The sequence below is a fragment of the Ambystoma mexicanum genome, chromosome 1q (genome assembly GCF_040938575.1).
Source record: "Ambystoma mexicanum isolate Mex_15411 chromosome 1q, UKY_AmexF1_1, whole genome shotgun sequence".
In the NCBI taxonomy this organism is placed as follows: domain Eukaryota; kingdom Metazoa; phylum Chordata; class Amphibia; order Caudata; family Ambystomatidae; genus Ambystoma; species Ambystoma mexicanum.
The window spans coordinates 430168848-430190876 of NC_090922.1; the positions used below are offsets into that span (position 1 = coordinate 430168848).

General features: G+C 45.7%; 1 protein-coding gene across 4 annotated transcripts in view; it reads left to right on the top strand.

The window, feature by feature from the left end:
• Positions 1–22029, top strand: part of DNAAF1 (dynein axonemal assembly factor 1) — a 1258717-nt gene that overhangs the window by 633768 nt on the left and 602920 nt on the right. For all 4 annotated transcript variants that reach the window (XM_069639748.1, XM_069639762.1, XM_069639771.1 and 1 more), the window contains one exon: positions 10400–10523. In XM_069639748.1, coding sequence (XP_069495849.1) covers positions 10400–10523 — 124 coding nt within the window. The remainder of the gene's footprint in view (positions 1–10399; positions 10524–22029) is intronic.

Sequence of the window (22029 nt, forward strand, 5' to 3'; positions counted from 1 at the left end):
TCGCAATACCATTGGCCTCCCGATATAGACTTACTCTAGTTCTATGTCCGTGCCCATCCGCCATTACCACAGCCAATGGTGTCTGTGGCGATATCGGGTCCCCTAGTCGCATGATTCTGCAGCTCCTCCTCTATATCTGTATTCCAACTTTCACTAAAAGGGGGTGGCTATATCGTTCCCTCTGTGAAGTCCAGATTAGATCTCTGACATATAATCTTTTTAATGCTGTTTGTAGAAGAATCGTTACCCCTGTCGGGTCATCTGCCATCCATTGCACTACATACTGTAGCTGGCTCGCCAGAAAGTACAATTCAATGTTTGGGATCTTGAATCCCCCTGCGCGTACGTTCTCTGTAACCATGGTAGCATATAACTAGTCCCAGTGTACCGAGTCAAACGCCTTGGTAGCGTCCAGTGAAGCAACAGCGATTTGCTCAGTCCTGCCTCTCTTGCAATGGATGACATGATGGAATCGCCTCAAATTCAGAGCAATACTTCTCCCAGGGACATATCCTGTCTGATCTTGATTGACTAAGGTTGGTACCACCCTCCTAAGCCTGCTTGCCAGGAGTGCCGTAAGTATCTTACTGTCCTGATTTAGTAAAGCCAGCAGTCTGTAAGAACTCCGATCTGTCTCATCTTTGTTAGGTTTGAGGAGTGGGATTATCTCAGCCTCACACATACTTTCAAGGAGGACACCCTGTTCATATGCTTCATTATATACCTGGGCCAACAGTGGCGCCAATGTATCTACATACGCTTTATAGAACTCTCCCGTTAGCCCATCCGTGCCTGGTGCTTTACCTATCAGTAATGATCTAATGGTGGCCCCAACTTCCTCAGTGTTTATGGGCTCCTCTAGAACATCTCTTTGTTGTCCCTCTAATCTCGGCAGAGTAACAAGGTCTAAAGCGTCCTGTAACAACTCCTCCCTCTCCAGTCGTGGGTCAGTGTGTAACTCCATGTAATACTCTGCAAATACTTTATTTATATCTATTTGCGTGGTCACCTCTTCCTGGTCTGAGTTTAGTATGGAATGTATCGTAGACCTAACATTCCTATTTTTATATAGCCAGGCTAACATTCACCCTGGTTTATCCCCTTGCGCGTGACTTCTCTAAAGATATCTTGCGTAACTAGACTTACCCAGCCTATCCCAATGCGTTATACACGCCTGCCTCAATCTGATTTCTTCCTCTACATGTTCTCCCCTACCATCGCCCCGCCGTTCCAGTTCTAATAGTTTACTTTCTGTGCATCCTGTAAATCTTTAGTGATGGCTTTCTGCACTCCCGACCCCCACTGTAGTTATCATCTCTCCTTTAATCACCACTTTATATGTTTCCCAGATTGTACCCACATATTTTACAATTCCCTCATTTATTTCCATGAAATCGGTCGTGCTTTTTTAAATATGTTCGTTAAACGCTTTACCTTGCAATGATTTGCTTCTCAACCTCCAAGTGGGTAGGGGCGGTCTAGGAGTCAACGCCCTCCATACTGTAATAAGGGGAGCATGATCTGACAAAACTATAACGTGATATTCAGCTTCTGCAAAGTCCCCACGTGTTCCTCACCCGTGAACAAATAATCAAGCCTCGTGTGAACTCTGTGAGGGGCAGAGTAATGTGAGTATTTGCTTCTTTCCCTGTGTAATGTCCTCCATATGTCCACCAGCTGAAAATGGTTCACGAGTGTGTTCAAGACCTTCACTGGTGGGGCTGGTCTTTTATGCTTTGTATTAGACCTATCCTTGATTGGATTTAGGATGCAATTGAAATCCCTGCCTCATATCGGGCCTAGTCTCGTATACAATGATCGAAAAAAGACAGTGGCATCACGATTAGGCACGTAGGTGTTTACTATACATACTTCCCGATTCTCCAGCATACCATGCCATTTAGCCATCTACCCTCGTCATCAGCCTTAGTGTTCAGTACTTTGAAAGGAATAGCGGGATTCACCCATATTAGGACTCCTTTTGCATATGTTGAGTATGTGGATCCCACCATCTCCCCCCCCCTTATGTGCTGGCCAATTTTTTATATTTATGTGCATTCAAGTGTGTTTTCTGTAATAGCGTTATTCCAATTTTATTCCTTCTTAAATACGTAAGCACCCTGTGACTTTTCACATAATTATTAAGACCTCAGATATTCCAGGTCATAATTTTCACCCCTTCAGCCATCATGCAATAGTTCCCAACATTCCGGTGGGACCTTTGGTCCCTGCTCCAATCCGACGGGGATAGTGTTTATCTCGTACTCAATTTTGACAGGCTTCCCCACCACCTTCCCTCCCCTCCCATGTTCCTGCTCCCCACCCCAATATATAACAAAATGTTCCCCAACTGTAACTGTCCAGAAATGCGATGCATGCTTAGACTCACCCCGCTTCCGCTCCGTAAACCCCCAGTCAATCGGGGCTCCTGGTGTCCAACGGGTGGGTTATATAATGTACCCTGAAAAAAGGATATGGGGTAATAGGTAGTCTACTTCTTATGTCTAGGTCTTGTCGCTCCTGCAATACGCCACATCTCGTAATTACAGAATTATATTGCTATATGTCTCTTTAATTCCACAGTGGTACGGCACGGTAAATCCCTTAGCGTCTAAGTGTTCCAATCGATCAAGACTTCCCATTGCTGCTGCCAGTCTTTCTGTTCATCCCTTCCTCCTGTGCTCACTCCCCCAGTGGTGGGACCTTCACGTTGTCCGTCCAGTCCTGTGCATCAGATGGCGTCTCAAAGAACAACGCTTTACCATTGTGGAGGACTTTCAACTTGGCAGGGTAGATTAGCATATATTTTTAGCATATATTTGATGCCAGCTTTTTTCTATCTACATACTTTTGTGGCAATGAATTGTGCACAGCTTTTTTTGTACCTGAAAGGTGTAATCAGGGTATATAACCAGCTTCGCTGAAGCTTCCTGGAGAATGCTAAAATCTTCTCTCTGTCCTTATAATTGAGGACCTTTGCAATTATAGGCCTCGGTGGGGCCGCTGGAGGTAGCCTCCTTACCAATGAGTGGTGTGCGCGCTCTATAGTGAGACCCTGTGTCAAGTTTCCTGCACCAAGCTCTTGAAGCAGGAGGTTTTCTATGTAATTGGTGGGGTCGGATCCCTCCGCTCCCTCTGGCAAGCCCACAATCCTTATGTTATTACGCCGCGCCCTTCCCTCGGCATCCCCCGCTCTGTTCTCCAGCAACTTCACTTTCTGCCGTAAGAGGTCTACTTCTTTTGACATCTGTTTCCTATCAATGCTGTTCTCTTGTACCTGTACTTCCAGTTGGCTTTTGCGCTCTGCCTGCCCTCGTACATCTTGCCGCAGCAGGCCCACGTCCACTCTAACTTCATCAATCTTGGATTCTATAGTGGGCTGTGATGATGTGATGGTATTAAGGATCTGCTGGTTTCCCTGCTCCACAGCCACCTTGTGGTCCTTACTCTGTTCCTTTGCATTATGTCTGTTAAAGTCATCCGCAGTACCTTCTGGGCCTGTCGCGAAGGCTTCCATGGTGGTCTGTTTGCCCTTCATTTTGTTGCCTTTTCCTGACATTAGCTTTTTTAAGACCGGCCTTCTCTCAACCATTGGGGCTTTACTGCAACCGTGGCCTTCTGGCACCAGCTCTATTGGTTCCGTTCCAGCGACTTTCGTGGCTTCACTTTTTCGTGTCCTCTCTTCCAGCTGCCCACCTGCTGGCCACTAGTTAGTCATTATCCTTGGGTCCTTGGGGCAGGACCATCCCCTTCCACCATTCCATTGAGGCTTCTGCTAAGTATAGTCAGCTTGCGGAATACTGTCTCTACTGCTGCTACCCTCCTCCATTGCAGCCTTGTAGCAGCTCCTGGCCTTGGTCTCCGTTGCGAGCCAGCTTTGACCCCCAGAAAAGTACTAGCTTTTCCTCATGTCAGCATCCATAAATCATCATCACTGTACCTTGTCTGCGCCCGCACAACGTTGATCCGGCCCAATCTCGGGGGGGGGAACCGCAATTTGCTTGCTTCCTTGTACCTTAGGTTCTGTTCTTCCCCAAGGGCCCGGCTTCTTTGTGTTTCCAGAGGCTGCTGCCTACACTTCCTTCTGTCACGATTACTGCATCTGGGTAGGTCCTTGATGTATACCCCCACCAGCTTCTATGCTTTGACATGCGTGAGCAAGTTCTGCAGCCATCCTGCAGTAAAAGGTGTCTAGTATAGACTGCCCCCACAGGTTGCGCAATCTTTTTTCCTTGCCGACAGCCCAACACTTTGTCTCCCGTATCTCCCGTATGGTATAAGAACGAGAGTTCAGTTCTTTATCCGATCCGTCGCACGTCTGGATAGGCCCACTTTGCACCCGGTTTGTGCTTACTATCACTTTTGTGCCTTCTAGTCCATGCAATTTTCGTCTCCGCTGCTGTATCTATACTATTGTGTTTGCGAGATGCGCCACGGTACTGGAAGCCATCAGCGTATGCTGGGAAGTGTCTGACTCCTTAGATCACCCACTGGGGGTCAGGGGCTTCCAGCCTTCCAGTGCTTAACCTGCCGCACGGGCAATGAGTGATGTTTCTTTACTGTCTACTGAGGCCCTGCACTGCTATAGTGTAATTTCTTCTGCTGGTAGCTTTCGCTCTTTGTTCCTAGAAAGTGTCTGTGAGAGAAGGCTTGATGCAATGTAGCACGCCTTTTACTGACGGCTCTATCTTCCCTGCTGGAGGTTCGTTTCTCCCCTGTTTCAGTGCCTCCGGCTCCTTATTGCTCCTCTGCCTCCTTGCTACAGTACATAGGTTCCCCATAGCTCACTTGGTAATAGCCGCGCCTGCGGCAACAATTTACAACGTAGCCCGCCTTTCGTTATACACGTCTACCGCTTCTTCCTAACATGAAGCTTCTAGAGGGATTCCTAGTTGCGTCCCATGTACTGTAGTTACCTTTCAGTCGCGTGGGGCTCCAACTCTGCACCGCGCACCCATATTTCTGCCAATTTCCTTCCCTCACCTCCGACATGTAGGTGCTGTTGGCTCACAGCACCAATGTAATGTGAGAGCCGGGCACTGTCCGACCTCCCCACGAGCCGCTAGTTTTTCCACCGATCCAGTCGCTTGTCTCGCCGACCACAGGCAGCTAATGTTTCATGCCACTTGCACGGTCTCACTCTTCCCATTGTCCCATTGCGCCGGCTATCTTGTTTCATTCCCACTGCACTGGGCACAATGTTTCCATCTGCAGTTTGCCGTTCCTTGCTGCATCTTTGGACCTCAACTTGCACATGGAGCTGCTCAGCTGCTTCGTGTCATTTGCCTTCTATTTCTGTGCACAACTGCACCATGCTACAGCTGTTTTGTTGAAGGATCATTCCGTATCGGTAGGAGTCCAGAAGAAAATTATCCTACAACATAGCCTCTAAGCCACTCCACGTTGAAATGAATGCTTGCGCTGGAGCTCGCTCTTTTGGGTCTCCTTCCTTTTTTCCACAAAGGCCATCAGTAGCTTTGGGTATTCCACTCTCAAGCCTTTATCTCCGGTCTTATTTTGTGGTAGTTCCTCCAGTTCTTTCGTTAGAATTTTGATTCTTGGTGCATCAATTTTTTGGCATTCCCCAGTCTTGGGTGGGGTTGTGAATTCCAGTGCATGATAGCTTGATTACGTTGTTATCACTTTGAGATGTCGAGGTTACTTTGAGTGAGACCACCCAAGGGAGTAGATTTCCGAACACAAAGAAGTAGTCCAAGACTTTTGTGGAGCCTCCCCGTTTCCAGGTGTAACAGGCTGGGATGTCTCCCCTAGTTTGCCCGTTCATCAAGTGCAAGTTGCAGGGCTCCAGTTCTGCTGTTCACAACCTTCCTTTAGCCAGTCCAATGGACTTGTGGCCCAGGTCATATTGGCCTGCCACCTGGTGATCTTCCAATGTATCCGTTTTTAAATCGCCACATATGACAATTAGTGGGTCTGGTAGGGAGGCCGTTAAGTTATCTAGCAATGACATGGTCTCCTTGATGAAATTGAGGTTGTCTATCCCTCCAGAGATCCAGTAGACGTTACATCGTATCAGCCATTCTGGTTTATCGGACCGTATCCCTGAACTTTTAACCAAGGTCACTTGCGTGAACTGGTTTGGGTTCCAAATTTCTGACACGCTGTAACGGTTTGTGTTTTTTATCAGCGTTAAGAGTCCCTATGCAGGTCTTCCTTGTAAACCTTTAGAGGCAGGGTTCAGTAGGGTGATAAATCCGTCTAGAATTGGTGGTGTTCTCAGCCAAGTTTCCTTGAGGCATATTCGGTCATAGTCACCCCATCCAAGTTCTTCCTTGCCAAACAGGTGGGCAAATCCCCTGGTGTTCCAGCATCCAATTGACCACCTTGTTAATGAGGAGGCCATGCATTGCTAGACTTTCCCTTTTTTCACTTTTAAAGCTTCTGCCATCCATCCCCAGGAGTCATCCTCATCCATGTTTGGGATCTTGTTAGCATGAGTAGTGACTCTCCTTTCCGATGTAGCAGAGTTATTCACAATGATAAGTAGGGGACATCACGTTATCTTCTCCGCCAGCTCTTTTCCTCTTTGGCACTTGTTTTCGGAGCTGTGTCTCATTTATGTTGTTTGTGACACATCTTCTTCCAAGTGGAATCTAGTTGTTTTTTCTGGGACACGAGGATGCCCTGTGGGCCCCTCATTTTTTATTGGTGTCATTGGTTCCGAAAAGGGAATAGCCCATGATGTGTAAAGCCTCCTCATGTATGGTGTCTTTCATTACTTCATCCTCTAAATAAATCACGACTTTGTCTAGGCAGTCCTTGCTCGGGAACTCCATCTGGCAATATCATCTGTTGTTAACAGTCTTAATTTTGTAACATTTTCAGGACGTTTGATCTGTTCAAGATAAGGCCATTGTTTATCCTGCTGTCTGTTCAAGAACAATATTTGGGTCACAATTGTCAGGTTTCCTTGGTCGGTTTCCCCTTGTAGGGGGGTACTCTTATGGTCTGGTTCCTTTGTGGTGGTTGTCGATGCTAATTACGGTTAATGGAGAGTGGTCTTGGTGGTGGTAGGTGCCCCTTCTGCTTGTGACTGCCTGTTTTTATCGCGCTGAGGTTTTATTCTGGGCCAGGTTTAAGTACTTCTGTGTCAGGGTTCTAGGCTCATCACTATCAAGGAGACTTGCACTCAAAGAGGGCAACGGCGTAGCCAGGGCTAGGCGCTTCTGTTCCAGAGTTCTGAATCCATCTTGCTCCATCAGGACAGACGGGCAAGTGCGTCTTTTTTTTAAAATCATGAGCCCTGTAATATTCAGGCCATCTCCATATGTTTTGTCTGTTGTACACGGGGCATATTCAAAGGCTCCTCCCTTTCCGATTCAATCCAGTATGTGACATACTCGATTGAATCAGTTCACCTGGTGAGGAAACTGCATGTTTGTTAGTAGGTGATCTTTGGACTTCTGACATCGTCCCCTTTTCTTCCAGGAGTTTCCGCTTCGAGGAGTGGTTAGATTCTTTCTGGGAGTTGGGGAGGGTTAACTTCCTGAAGAATTGGCAGCCACCATTGGACTTTCCCTTGGCCTGTTTTGTGAGGCCCATATACATTTCAGAATGATTGTCTATCAAGCATTGTTGATTTTCTTTTGGGCCCTTTTTTTGGTTCTTCGTTTGACAAATAGCTGGTAATCTATGTCGGGGATGGATGGGAGGGCAGCTGTAGGAGCCCGTCCACTCCTGGGGGAGGCGGGATCCTTGGTTGTAGTAGTCGGATCCTCTGCCTCGTCAAATAAGGTTTTTCTGTCTTTGCCCTGGGGACTCCCTTGGCCTCACCCACGATAGCCTCCTGCTCCACTCCCTTGCTCATAGCCATCGGCTCACCTTCTAGGTGGTTAGTTTCATTTGTTATTTCTGAGCCCTTCGTCTCATTTTCAATTACTAGGTTGGCCTTTCCTGCCCCTCCTCTATTTGTGGGGTTAGGAGGAAGCTGCGGCCAGCTGCGGTCTGTGGTCAGTCCAATGAAGCATCTATGCTTTGGTTTCCTTTTTTTGGGCTGTACACCGCAACCTTTTTTCTTCAATAATCGTATCCATGATCAGATGTAGCATGTTCATTGTTTCTTCTTTGAGTCACCTATTTGTTTTGAACTGCTGCGATAAATCGTTCCACGAATATCATTTTGGAGGGAGCATCACCATAACGGTTGTCTGGTCCTTTACATGATCGTCAATTGCCTTGTACAATTTCATGAATGGTGCCAATACCAGTGTTAGTGCAGCCATGGTACTGGCATTAAATGATGTATCCACGTATGCCTTAGGTTGTTTACTCTTCTGTCTTCTTTTTCCTTTTTTTGGTCTTGTTGTTGGTGGGGGTTCGCCCTAGTTCCTCCGATGCCTGGGTCAAGGTCGGCTCAGTATTTATTGCTGGTGGTGGTGGATCGATTATAACTAGATCCTCTTATGCTTATTCTGAAGATAGCCCAAGTCTACGCCTCTTTGTACCTTTCATCCCCCTTTTAGTTTTAAATAGGGGGTCCAGTCCAGGGTTACCCAGGACATCAACCTGCGTCGTTGGTGGTTTTCATTCTTGTTTACTACTCTTCAAGGGCGAGGATCTACTTTGGCTGCCCATTTGGTCCGGGCCAATCAGTGCCACTCGGGAGTTTCCCCTAACTTTCAAGTGCAGTTTTTCTATTTTCCTCGTCTAAACCAAACCTACTATCAGTTGACATCCCACTTCTTCCCAGCACGTTCCAGCTTGCAAGTAGCGTTGAGTCTTCGACCTCCCTGAGGCCCTCCTCTTGGTCGGTCCATGTTCCTGTCAAGCGTTTTCTTGCTTTAGGGCCGACGTTCCTGTAGTGGAATCCTGTTAGAGTTTGTAAGGTTAGTTATTCCCAGTCCTGGTGGCTTCCACTGGGAGGGCCCCTTACAAAGAGTACATTTTTTTTTTGGTTCGTGAGGTCACCCCATGACCCCATGGAGCTCTCTCGATTGAAGCTGAGGAGAGGTCTGAAGGATAATCCAGAATGTTGGGCTTGTATTCATGAAACGGGTACATTGGAACATATGTTGTGGGACTGCAGAAAGGTGCACGTTTTTTGGATGGATATAGGTGCAATCTTCGAGAAGGTTTTGGATGAAAGGATTGGGTTTGATTTTAGACCATTGGTCTTAGGTGATGATGAGGCCTTGGAAGATCTTACTCAATGCCAAAAGAAGTGGTTGTTAAGGGGTGCCATGGTAGGAAAAAAATCATCCTACGAATTTGGAAATCTAATGCAACCTTAGAAAAGAATGTATGGATAAATAAAATGCATTATCTGGCGAATATGGAAAAGTTCTTATACAGGAAACAAGGCAAGAATATGCTTTTTAAGAAGATTTGGGGAAAATGTCTTTCCTTATATTGATTCATTTCAATTGTATGTTCTATGATGTGGACTATGTGACTGGGATAGGGGTGGTGTATATTTTATTCTGTCATTTTGTATATAGTTATTCTGTTTTCTTGAAATTGATTGATGTGATGTTCTAATGTTTAAATTGAAAATAAAGTTTTAAAAAAAAAGAAGTTGAGGATGCCAAGGCACCGACTGTAGAGAGTGTTAGTGGTTCCAAAACCTGTGGTCTTTGTCCCACTTTTGGGCCCAGGGCCAACGAGTCTGGGTGGCAAGACTGTTCTGGATCAGCAGGAATGTGGGGCTTCATACCTTGGATATCCATTAGGGGTATATCTGGCCTTGAGGCCTCTGCTGTTGGTTCCTGATCACACTTTGCAGAGGGCCAGGTTACCAACAGTAGTAGGACGGGGTCGATTGGGGACGGGCCATATTTTTCCAGCTAAGAGGCTGCTGATGCAGTTACCAGGATTCTTGGCATCAGGGCAGGCGGAGCAGCAAAATCGAATTTGCTTAATGTATTACATTGTGTGTCTAATTGTAACATAACTCATGCATTTGTAGAGCACTATTGACAGATAACGGATGTATATTACTACGCTACTCAAGGGTACTCCCTTGTTCGCCCTCAGAAGGATAAAGAGCTGACAGGACATGCTGTCATTCGAACCTGTGACCATGTGGTCAAACACATGCCCATGCAATGGATGCATTAGTCCACTGAGCCACAGATACAGCTTATTGTATTGTATTGTACTGTATTTCATACAAGTAGCAACCCTGAGTAAAATTCATACCACTCTAAATAAACTCATTAGGAACATTTGGAATAGTTCAAATAAGGTCAGGTGCTGGGCAAGGGTAAGTACAACCACCTAGAATTTTGCATACATACAAGTTATGTTGATAAGTGTTTAGAGCATATATGATCATCTCTATCTTACATATTGATATTATTCTTTTGTATGTCAAATTATGGACTCTAAACCAATAACAAACGTACTTTTTATTCTCCATTTAACTTCTGCATTAAAACAGGTTTAATATCGGAAGTTACAAGTGGGACCCAATCATGGGAAAAAAGTCAAAAGGACTACAAAGAATCTGGGGATCATGTCAACAACACGAATAGTATGAAAGAAGACAAATATAGTGGACCAAGGTAATTGTCACCTCAAAATGTTATGAGTGGTGAAAGACTTGAGCTTGGACTGCCTGTAAAACTTAAACATGATTTCTGAAATACTGGAGCATCATTGGCATAAACAGATTTGGTTTCCAAAACGATTTACCTGTTGTCCAAAAGTCATTTCAAACACATTTTTATACATGATTTTGTGACTTGGTAAAACGAAAGGTTGTAAAGACACCTTAGGCCAATATTCTGTAATGTGTGGTTTCAATTTCTTGAGATAAGGAGTGTATCAGCCTCTTTTACTCTCTAGAAATAGGCAAATACTCCCAAAAAGAAAAAAATTGGGAGTACAAATTCTCCCAACAAAAATTAGAAAATGGGCACAAACGAGTCTGTCCCCGTGCTTTCATCCACACAGCTCAATGGATATGTTTGGACCAGTAGTACAGAGTGCCACTGGAAATAAACTCTATTGTTACAACCTGATCTAAAGAGTTTTTAATGTGCATGAATAACTAGGTTCAGGGGAATATTTATTACAAAACATTTCTGTTTTGTAGTTGAAACACATTTTTACTCGCTTATTAAATACTTCCATTGGGAATGTGAATTAATGTCTACTCCCTACAAATAATTTTACTCCCAGCTTTAAAAAAACAGGGAGTAACCAGTGGTCGAAGTGTACGAAAAGAAGTAGTGAAACTATGTTCCCTGCTGGCCTGTCCCTGCTCACCACAAACCCCATTGCACGCCCCATGCCACACACAATACAAACTCCTAAACAAATGCACCTGCTTGTTGTGGCACGCTCCCGGTTCACCAGATCGGGCCTCACCTGATGTCAGGATCACCCGACATAGATCTTGGAGCTGTGTCCACGCAGCTGGGATACAGCAGGACTCATCCTGCGTGCTCCGGATCACCTGAGCGGACCACATGGACTGGGGGCACCCAGCCAACCGCAGCCCGGCTCTGGGGGCACCCAGGCCGGGGTTGCACCAATCGCTGTGGTCACACGGCAGAGACAATCGGGTGGGACGGTGTTGCCCAGCAGGGGCACCGTCCACGTGCAGGGCCCCGCCATTGGGCCTGCTGCATTCGGCATAGCACCAGCATGGTGCTTCAAATAACCACACCGGAGTGCGTTTTTTGTTCGACTGATGAGCCGGAAGCGGCTCGTCCCTTTTATGGATTTGGTTACCATGTGACCATTACACACACCCTGGGAGCTCCCAGGAGGGGGTGACCTGCAACACTGCTGTTTAAGGGAACGTTCCGTGAGGTGCACTGATGTGCACGTTTCAACTTCTTCCTACACTTGTATTTTAAAAACAAAACCGTTCCGGAACAATTGCTTTTTAAACTAAGTGTGTAGGAACAGTAAAACGTAATTAAAAAAAGTAGAGGGGCACAACTTCCAACCGCTCCCACCCACTTCGACCACTGGGAGTAAAATATTCTTAGTTCAAAATCTTATCTGGAGCACTTTCTGTAAGCATGCAGAAGTACTTGGGCTATTGGTTTCCTTCCTCTGGTACATTAATCTATGCAGGATTTGCCTGACCCTTACATAGCAGCTTTAAACACATGCCTTTTGGATGAATGCTCATATTGCTGCACTCCGATCACCAGCTCTCCCAAAAAGTACAAATTCCTACAAGTGAATCTCCCTCCTTTCTATTTTGCTACTTAGCCTTTGCCCACCTCTTCTCTCCGTATTCTCTGCCTCTGCTTCCAGCTCCCCCTCCTTTTGTTGCGCATATTGCGCGAGATTCCATTGATGAGTCACTCTCCACTGAATTGGACTGACGATGAGTTGTTGTTCGTCAGCTTAAATGAATTGAAACGTGCAGTGGAACTGGAAGTAAAACTGCTGGCAGGCATCAGAGGCGTGCAAGCACAATAGAAGGTGGCTTTCCAATTAAGCTAATTCTTTGATATGGCAATACATTTTGCAATTGAAATGAACACAATCAGATCCTGGCTACTAAGAAAGAGTGATACGTTTTTCAAAGGGATTTTTGTACTGCGATGTCAAAGGCAGCACTAATCATTCTCACCCCAATTACACTTTTTTCTTCCTCTATTCATAGTTCTAAAGGATCCAATCTCATAGATGATGCATTCTGCCTGTTACGTTTTGAACATTGCATGCCAGGATTGGTAGTTCCATTCTTCCCACTGAATACATGGGCCTACAAATCCCAGCATGCAATTTGCAAAGGTAGGATTGGCTGCAGGTGCCATCACATCGCGCATGGGATCGGTTAACTTGGCAGATATTTGTTATATTATGTTATGTTGATTTATACTGTGTATTGCTACCACCCAAGGGCAGTCTCCAGGTGCAAACGTGGCACTGCAAGAGAAGGGTGCTGGTGTGTTAGTGGGAACAGGATGATAGGGTAGGTTCAGAACCAAGAAGAACCAGCATCTGTGAGCATTGTCTTGTGTGTGGGAGTTGGTTCGCGAGGCCCTGTGTGTTGTAACCGCATGGGTAGGACACGTCCTTGTGAAAGTGTTCCCCTCCCTCTAACGTGTGCTAGTGTTTGTGTTGGGTGTGTGTGTTGTGTGATGTTAGGGTGGGGTTTGTTAGTTTTATCCATGAGGGGTACAGAGTACTGGGTGGCTGTTAGGTGTATGAATATGTTGTGTTGGTGTGTATTTGTGTAGTGTTGAGGGATTTACGGACTATGTGCAAGGGTGTTTCCTCTAGTCTAGAGTGTGCTATCATCCACAACATAAACATACACAACCCAGGAAGCTACAACTCCCAAATAGCTGTTTGTGGTGTCCAAAAACAGTTGTAGGCGGGTTGTACGCGCTTTCCTTTCATTTTCTTTCCTGTACTCTGTTTCTTATTACTTTTTCCAGTTTTTCAGCAGCCTCCCTAAGCATACCCCCTTTCCCATTCTTCCACTTGTTCTTTCTCGTCCATCTGTTTTTCAAATCCTTTCATGTTCTCCTTCATTTCTAATATCCTTGCCACCGTTTGTCTTGGTAATAAATCCCATTAAGTTAATGTGCCCGCTGCAGAGATCTCTGTGGTACCTTCATGTGAGAGGTTGCAGTCCTGGCGAAACAGCTTAAATTATCCTCATCTTTTGGAGATCGATTGAAGTAGTAACAATTTGGAATAACAATATCACCTGTAAAGTACAAAGAGATATTCAGTTCCTGGTGGGACCTAAATACATGAATGTAAAAATAAAATAGCTCCCTCTACATTCTGCTTGCTCATGTTGTTGCAGCAGCTGGCTTTATTGGGGTATAGTAACTTAAACTGATGGGTGGAGGTTGGACAGTGTCAGTGATATGGGTAAGATTTCTCAGACTGTGTTTAGCAACTGAAAACATATTGCACGTGCGAATACTTTATGCAGCGTGCCACACCCTGAGGTATCTGGGCGCTTTACGAGACATCTTTGGATACAGAGGTACATACAGGTATAGATTAATACATAATAGGTCGTACAGAGATTGGGTAGTAGTTTCATGGAAGCATAGCAGTTAGGTACATTTAGTAAATACACACAGGTAATCCTACAGGTATACATTTGTACAGTGTGAAGGCGACATAGATCAGAGTGGTTGTCAGCAGGAGTGGTCATAAGTGCAGGTTAATGGGACAAGTAATGGCTGATTGATGGAACTCAGGCCAAGGAGGCACTAGTGTCATTGGTGAGGAGCCATTTTTTGGTATTGCACCTGAAGCTGTGGAAGTTTGAGTCAGTTTGTATGTTGAGTGGGAGGGCATTCCAGGCTAGGGCCGCTTGTACCGGGAAACTAGTACCTCTGGCTCTTTTTAGGTTGAAGCGCGGCACGATGATACAAGAGGAATTAGCTGATCCTGTAGGTCTGGATTAAGTTTTTGGAGTGATTATCTCTATCAGGTTTTTATGGGCAGCATTATTTAGACATTTGTGGGAGATGGATACAAGTTTAAAGTAGATTCTATCCTGGATAGATAGCCATTTGTGGCTCCTTCTAATTTCAGAGATGTGGTCCTTTCTTGGGATGCCCAGGGCGGTTCTTAATGCATTATTTTGCAAGGTTTGAAGTTTGTTTAGCACTTGTTTGTTTGCTCCTGCATAGAGTGCATTGCAGTAATCAAGTTTAGACAAGATTAGTTCTCATGCTAGGATCACGCGGCTGTTTGTGGATAGATGGGCTTTGCATGCATGGATGAGTTTGCATGTATAGGCGATGGCCATTGCAGAGGCATTGGCTTGTTTCCTAAGGTTCAAAGTGAAGTCAAGATGGAAGCCTAAGGTTTTTGTTTGCTTGGCCGTTATGATCAGATTGCCATCTTTGTTGAACAATGTGTTTTTGGTTTTGAGTTTTTTTAGATAGATGGGGCGTCTAGTATGAGAATTTCAGTCTTCTTGTCATTCAGGCACAGGCTATGGGTAGCCATCCAGGCCTGAATGACGAGGTAGATTTTGTTTAGTAAGTCATTGTCCGAGTCGTAGTTGCCGGATAGTGGGATCAGTATCTGGGTGTCATCTACGTAGTTTGTGTAGATGGCACCCATGCGGTCCAGGATGTCGAATAGAGGTTTGGTAAAAACATTATAAAATGTAGGGGAGACGCAGGAGCCTTGTGGCACTCCACAGGTGATGGGAATGGGGTCCGCAGCATCGAATGGAGAGAGGACTCTCATCACTCTGTTATTTAAGACGGATTTGATCCAGGTTGCAGCCTCAGGTGAGAAGTTTGCCGCTGATGAGAGATGCTCACAAAGTATATTGTGGTCCACCAGGTCGAAGGCGGCAGAGAGGTCTAATAAGAGTAGTAATGCACATTGTCTGTTGTCTTTTATGAGGTCTATTTGTGTTTTCAAGTCTATTAGAGCTGTTTCAGTTCCATGGAGCGGTCTAAAACCAGATTGTCTAAGAGCTCTGAGACTATTTACCTCCAGTTAAGTCTGTATTTGAAGGTAGGCTGCCTTGTCAATGATTTTGAGTAGGAAGGGGGCTGTAGTTATAGGCCTGTAATTAGTTGGGATGGCTGGGTCGAGGGAGGCTTTTGTAAGTAAAGGGAGTACCCAAGCGTCTTTCAAATTAGTAGGAACCTTGCAAGATTTGAAGGAGGCATTTATTAACCTGGTATTGAAAGGGGCTAGATCTCTTGCTGCATCTTATATAATTTGGGCAGGACAGATGTCGCCTTGACAACGCAAAGGTTTCAGTGAGGTTATGATTTTTTCAACCTCTGTTGTGACATGGGCAAATTTGAATTCTGGTAAGGTGTTGGTAAGGAGGATGGTGTCCGGTTTCTGAACTGGGTTGATGCCATTGATGTTAAGTCACTTTGTGGTGATTTTCTTTTGAAGGGTGGCGATTTTATTGGCCAGGGCATTTTGAATGCCAGTGCACCAGTCTTTGTTTTTAGGGTAAGAATCGTCAGGGACTATGGGTGATTCTAATTCCCTTATGATTCCAAATAGTTCCTTGATACTGGAACTGGCATTCTGAATCCTGTTGTTGTCGGTTTCCTGCTTAGTTTTAATGATCTCTGCTTTCTAGCGAGCAGAGATTTCTGTTACTCTGTCTTTTTTTCTCCTTGGACGCTAGGTTCTTCCATGTGGCTTCACATTTCCTTTTTTCTGACCTAAGAGTTTTCATTTGTGGTGTAAACCAAGTGTTGCGGTGGTCTTTTGGTTTAATTTTTCGGAGTTTCAGTGGAGCAATGGAATCTAAGGCTATGGTCATGGTATTATTGAAGATATCTATTAATTCTTCAGGATCTTCAGTGCTGGTAAAGTTCAGTATTGGGATCAAGATGGGGGTGAGTTTCTCAGCTGTAATATTACGCTTGTTTCTAGTGAGTAAGGGAGGCGCGATAGTCTTAGTTTTCGTGACTGGACGGTTAGCGTTGATGGTGAAGGAGATAAATGAATGGTCAGTCCAAGTTTGGGGTTCGATGGCGGTGATTGCAGTGGTGCAATTAATGTCTGCCAACCAATCCAACGTTCGTCCTTTCGTGTGGGTGAGTTGGTTAATTCTCTGCGTAAAGTTCAATTCATTTAAATATTCTTCCAGGGATTTAGCAGCCTGGTCATTACGGTCAGATAAACCTAGGTTGAAGTCACCTAGTACTAAAATTTGTGTAGTTGGTTTGGTGTTATGTGAAAGTAATGTGATAATGTCATCCTCGAAGTCACCAGTGGGGCCAGGGGGCCTGTAAATGAGGTGGACCTGAAGGATACTTGAGTGGGAAGTTGTTATTTTGACAGTGAGAAGTTCAGAGGATTTAAGCGAAAGGGTGGTCGACGGTCTGAGTGCCAGGTTTGCTCGTGCTATGAAGACAACCCCTCATTTTGAATTTTCTCTATCTGCTCGGGTAATAGTGTAGGAGTCCGGAATAGCTAGCGTGAGAGAGGCCCCTGCAGCGGCATGGAGCCATGTTTCAGATAGGAAGTCGAGTTTGTTGTCATTAATTAAGTCTGCTATGTCGGTTGTATGTGCAAAGACAGATCTTGCGTTTATCAAAGCAGCTTTGATGATGGAAGGCTTGGTCTGTGCTGGTAGGTGAGGTAAGTTAGGGATGCGGCAGGTGGTCTGTCTCGCTTTTGTTTAGGTTTTTTGGGTAATGAACAAGTAGTGGTCAGGCACGATGGGCTCTGCGTAGAGGTGAGAGGAATGTTGAGAGTGGGAGTTTTCTCTTGGTAAATGTTAACTGAAGGTGCTACAATAGTGAACCTAGAGGCGAGTCTTTTATTTCTATGGGTGCCGCGGCATGGTTGGTTCGGGGGAGGTTTAGTGGTGAACCGCTCAATCCATTGCGTGGGGGTAAGTGTCGATAGACTATCAGGGCTAGTTTGCTTAGTTTGGTAACTTTCGGATTTAGATCTCCGTTTAGGTAGGAATGGGGTGGGTTTGATGGTGTTCGAGTGCAGGGTTTCTTGAAGTGGTGGGAGGAAGTGTGTAGGTTTAGCCTTGCAAGGGAAAGGCATTCTCTTAGTGGATTGAATAGCAGTCAACATTGCTGACATATGAAGGCACAATAGGAGGAGGATTAGTAAGGCGTCAATGTCTAGCTTAGTGAGAACCACAGTAGGTTCGCTGTATAATTTGGCTAGTACTGGTATCCTAAGGTGCCAAGTTGTGACAGGCGTTGCCTCAGTTGCGCAGGCGAGGGTCACTACAACGGACCTTTAATGCGGCCGTGATTGAACTTCACTTGAAGTGAGGCCTGTACTGATAGTAGGTAAACGAAGGATATGTGACAGGTATGCGCAAGGTGTTATTGAGTAGTTGTGGTGGGGGCAGGCAGTTTGCGAAAGCAACTATTACATACAGGCAGTTGTCACGTGCAGAATAAATCAGCTATGGCATACAGGATTAGCGACGGTGAAGCATTACAGATTCCATTGTGAAACAGCAGAAATGGTGTAAGGTTAACGGTCTAATGCAAGTCATATGCGTTATTACTAATCATTTGGACATAATCCACATTGCTATGCTGTCCGGAAGCGGCAACTTGGCAGTCGTTATTATACAGGCAGTAAGCAGGCATTCGTATGTTCAGCAGTTAGTATACAAGCAATGGGCGATCAGTATTTTAGGCCCAATCAATGTATATTGCAAGGCTAGGAGACAAGCTGACTTACAATATCGTGCATCCCTCAATAACCGGAAAAAGGTGTTCGTAAGATAAGCAATGTTTTAAGATTGCGAACAGTCAGTAGAAGTTCATGTGGAGCGAGCGGCTAGGCATTGTGGGCCTGTAACTTAACGATTGTTAGGAGGTTGCCGCCCGCACACCGGCCCGGACAGGCACAGACAGACGCTGCCCTTCATGGTGGCCCTTAGTGGGTGAGGCCTGGCTGACGCCTTCCGGTGGCCCAGGCTCACGTATGAAGAGCTAGGCTGGCCAATCAGGGGCGCGATGTGTTGCTTAGCAACATTGTTGATGTAAACAAAAACGAAGCCACCATTTTGTAGAGGCTCCTCGTGGCATGCAGCCACATAAATTCTAATGAAAAGGGCAGTTTCAAATGCCGTAGTAAATGAAAAGATGCAGGTTGCCAGGACAGTGCTTCTTACCAACAAGTGCAACGCCACGGCTTGCTGTGGAAGAAAGGGCACTCAGGTGACAATACTCGTGCGGCCAGAAAGGTTTGCACTGGTATGCCGCGGGGCTCGCCGGGCGGCTGAGGAGGCTCCTGCCTCCTGTTCCGGATGCAGGCTAGTGGGATTTACATTGTTATTGTATAGTCCAACCAACTCTATGGAGTTAAACATTTTAAATTACCTTAAACGCAAGCTGCCAAAACCCATAGCCTAAACCATACCCTGCATGGTAATATTGTGCTGGAACGCCCAATCCATTGGTCATTTCTACACTTGGAGTGTTGAGTATTTTGAACAATTGCACAAACAGCAATAATGTAAATAGTATGTACTACTTCATTTGTTATAAAAGGGGCTTGTATTGTGCATTTACGAGGAATGCTGTTGCTTCCCACACATGAATGTTCAGGGTCACCCTTATCCATTGCTCCACTGTGAGAATGCACAGCCAAAGATTCCGAGAACCTTCTCCAACTGTCTTTACTCTACTGAGCTGTTTTTGCACAGGCAGAGTTTACACATTTCACTTGTGATTTTGCCATATTTTAATGCCGTTCTAGCCCAAGGATTTGCAGGTACATCGGCTGCAGCAAGTAACTTGCCTAATTTCCATTTTGTCCCCTGCTAATACCATAGCTGTAACCACGAGCAGGGGGTTGAGTTCATTGTATTCAACATTTTTATAAGATGTGCATGTAACACTTGCATATATTTCATATGTTCTCATAGAGTGATAGGCAATTTGTGAGAGAAGCCAGATATTAGCATTGCAACCAAAATTTCTCATTCCAACCTTCTCTCACTTGTGTATAGTTGGCAGACAGCTTATGTTCTTATCACTTCCTCTAAAAGATGGTTTTCGGACTTAACCAAAAGTAGACAATTATCCTTAACTATTGCCGTTAGTGCACTGAACTCTAGAACACAATGCCTTCTCTAAATCTGGGGCAGCAGAGATCTGAAAACACTCTTTCAACTAACATAACATAGGCGATGACAGGCTTGAATTAATAGGGAGAAAGCCATAACTTTCTAATCCCTGCAACCTTAAAAAACGTCCTTATAATGTTATGGAGGAAAACTGGGGGTAAAGGGGTGTAGTTTGGACAACGCGGACAGAATTTATTGAAGAGGCCGAATCTGTTGAAGGTGCAGAGTCTGTCAGAGGTGGAGTAAGGTTTGGAGGGTACATGCACTTGATTGGGCCTAGGACAGCAGAAAGCCTAAACATACATTAGCAAGCCACTGGAAAGGTTTTTGCACTATAAAAAGCACTTTTACTAACCTCCTCTTGCACACACTTTGTATGACTGCATGTAGTGTTTTTTATGAATAATCAATCGAAAGAGATTGGAAATGTGTTGGAATATTGCCTAATTTGGAGCATTTATTGGCTGCCAGAGACCCAAGTGCTGGGGAGCAGTGGCCACACGCAAATACTGTTCTCAGCCCTACATGTACTAAGGGTAGACAGTCACTTGTGACCCACACAATAAAGTTCTCTTCTCGGTGACGCTACTTGTGCCATGTGTTAAAGGATAATTTCTTCTGCGAGCCGAGGTGAGAGCAGTCTGCAGCAGTTCTGTAGTCCGACCACATCGTTGTGCCAGGAAGTGGTTAATTAGCCCAGTACACCGCGGAGCAGTGAGCGGAGCTGCGAGCCGAGGTGAGAGCAGTCTGCAGCAGTCTGCTGCAGACGCTGAGTAAAAGCGCGATGGAGCCTGAAGTGCGTCCTCCCACACCCCCAGTAGGAAAGGCCAAGACGACCTACCGGGAGTCGGAGGAACGCGGAGAATCAACATCTAAACCAACATAGAAAATGAGAGCACCGGAGGCCGACGCCGCGGACGCGGGGGCTGTGGCCAAGAGAGCGGAAAAAGCAAGAACCCCCAGAGGTAAGCTTATAATGAAAACGCATCAGAGGCAAGCACAAACAAGCTTACCAGCTTTATGGGCTGCGCCAGCGAGCGCAAACGCGCCTGAAACTGTGAGTCCGAGTTCTCCTGTCAGGTCCGCCCCCGCCCCCGCCGACGCAGCACCCGCAGAGTGCGGAGTGCGAGGAAACCAGCCGGTGGAGACAGAGACGGAGACGGAGGTGGAAGAAGTAGAGAGCCCCTGCCACGCCGGGCTGGGTGGGAGAGAGAAAAAGAGCATACCTGACCCAGTTGCCATCCCAATCGTCTGCGACGCAGCGGGGGCCCTAGCAACCGTCCTAGAGACGAGTGGTGGTGGCGTCAGGGTTGTCAGAGGACGACCGGCGTCACCACCTTCGCAGGGCTCCTGCTGTGGGGTGGGCAGAGAAGGGCGGAGTGAGGAGGTGGACGACGTCTGGAAGACCCCAAGTTTGGAGGTGCCAGTGGGTAACCTGATCCACAACAACCTCGATGTAGCAGCCAGCGGGTGGAATCCCCTTACATGTAACACCCCCTGTGAGAAATGCTTCAACCCCCCCGGCAGCCAAGCCCCAGTGGATGCAAATGTGCAGATCCAAAATAACGTGGAGAAAGGAACAAAAAAGACATTGCTTTCCCCCGTGGAAACAGCAAAAAATATGGACTGCCCTAAGAAAACGTTGAACATCAAGGCAATGATCCACTCAGACCATAAGAGCAAAGACACAGACCAGAGAAACACAACAGTTGTGTACAAAAATCAGGTAAAGGAACCAGTTGAAATCAGTTCTGGTGAATCGTCCTCAGACAGAGATAGTGACAAAGTCTTTGAAGAAGATAACAAACGAGAGAACGCACACAGAGTAAGCGACCAGGAGGACTCAACCAAGGAAACAGAGGACGAGAGTGGAAAAACCGGTGTAAATCAACAAAAAAAGAAAAAACTAAAATCTAAAAGAAACCAAACACCTTGGAAGGCACCCTCAACTCAAGAAAAAAAGGGGTACAAAAGACTTGACAACAAAAAGTAGAGAAGAAGGAAAGTTGTCTAAAAGAAAAAGACCATCAAAACTTCCGGCACTGCTACTATCCTGCCCCCTAAAAACATTCTTTACCCAACAGTACAAACGCAAACTAACAGTGGACTCAGAGGTATCAGATGCAGAGATGCTCGAAATAGCGAAAGAAATCATGCCAGGATCAAAACTAAGAAAAACAGACGATACCCAAACCAAAATCGCCACACAGATGGGGAAAAAAACCAAACGTTGCAGCATGCACAGAAAATAGCAATGAAAGAGAAACCGAAGCCCATTCCAAGAGCGGGGAAGAGGCTCAGCCTCGGGAAAGACAAATGGAATCCTCCAATCCCAAGATCACGTCGGACACTGAAACTTCAAACTCAGAGCCCAAAAAGAAGCAAAAAACCCCAATAACAAACAAGGACGAAAGGACAAAGGCAACCGTAGAAGATTATATAGCCAGCCTGTCCTCGTAGGAAACCCAAAGACCCGTGGACCTAACAGATGACAGTGAACAACGGCCTGTATGGACGAAGCCGCA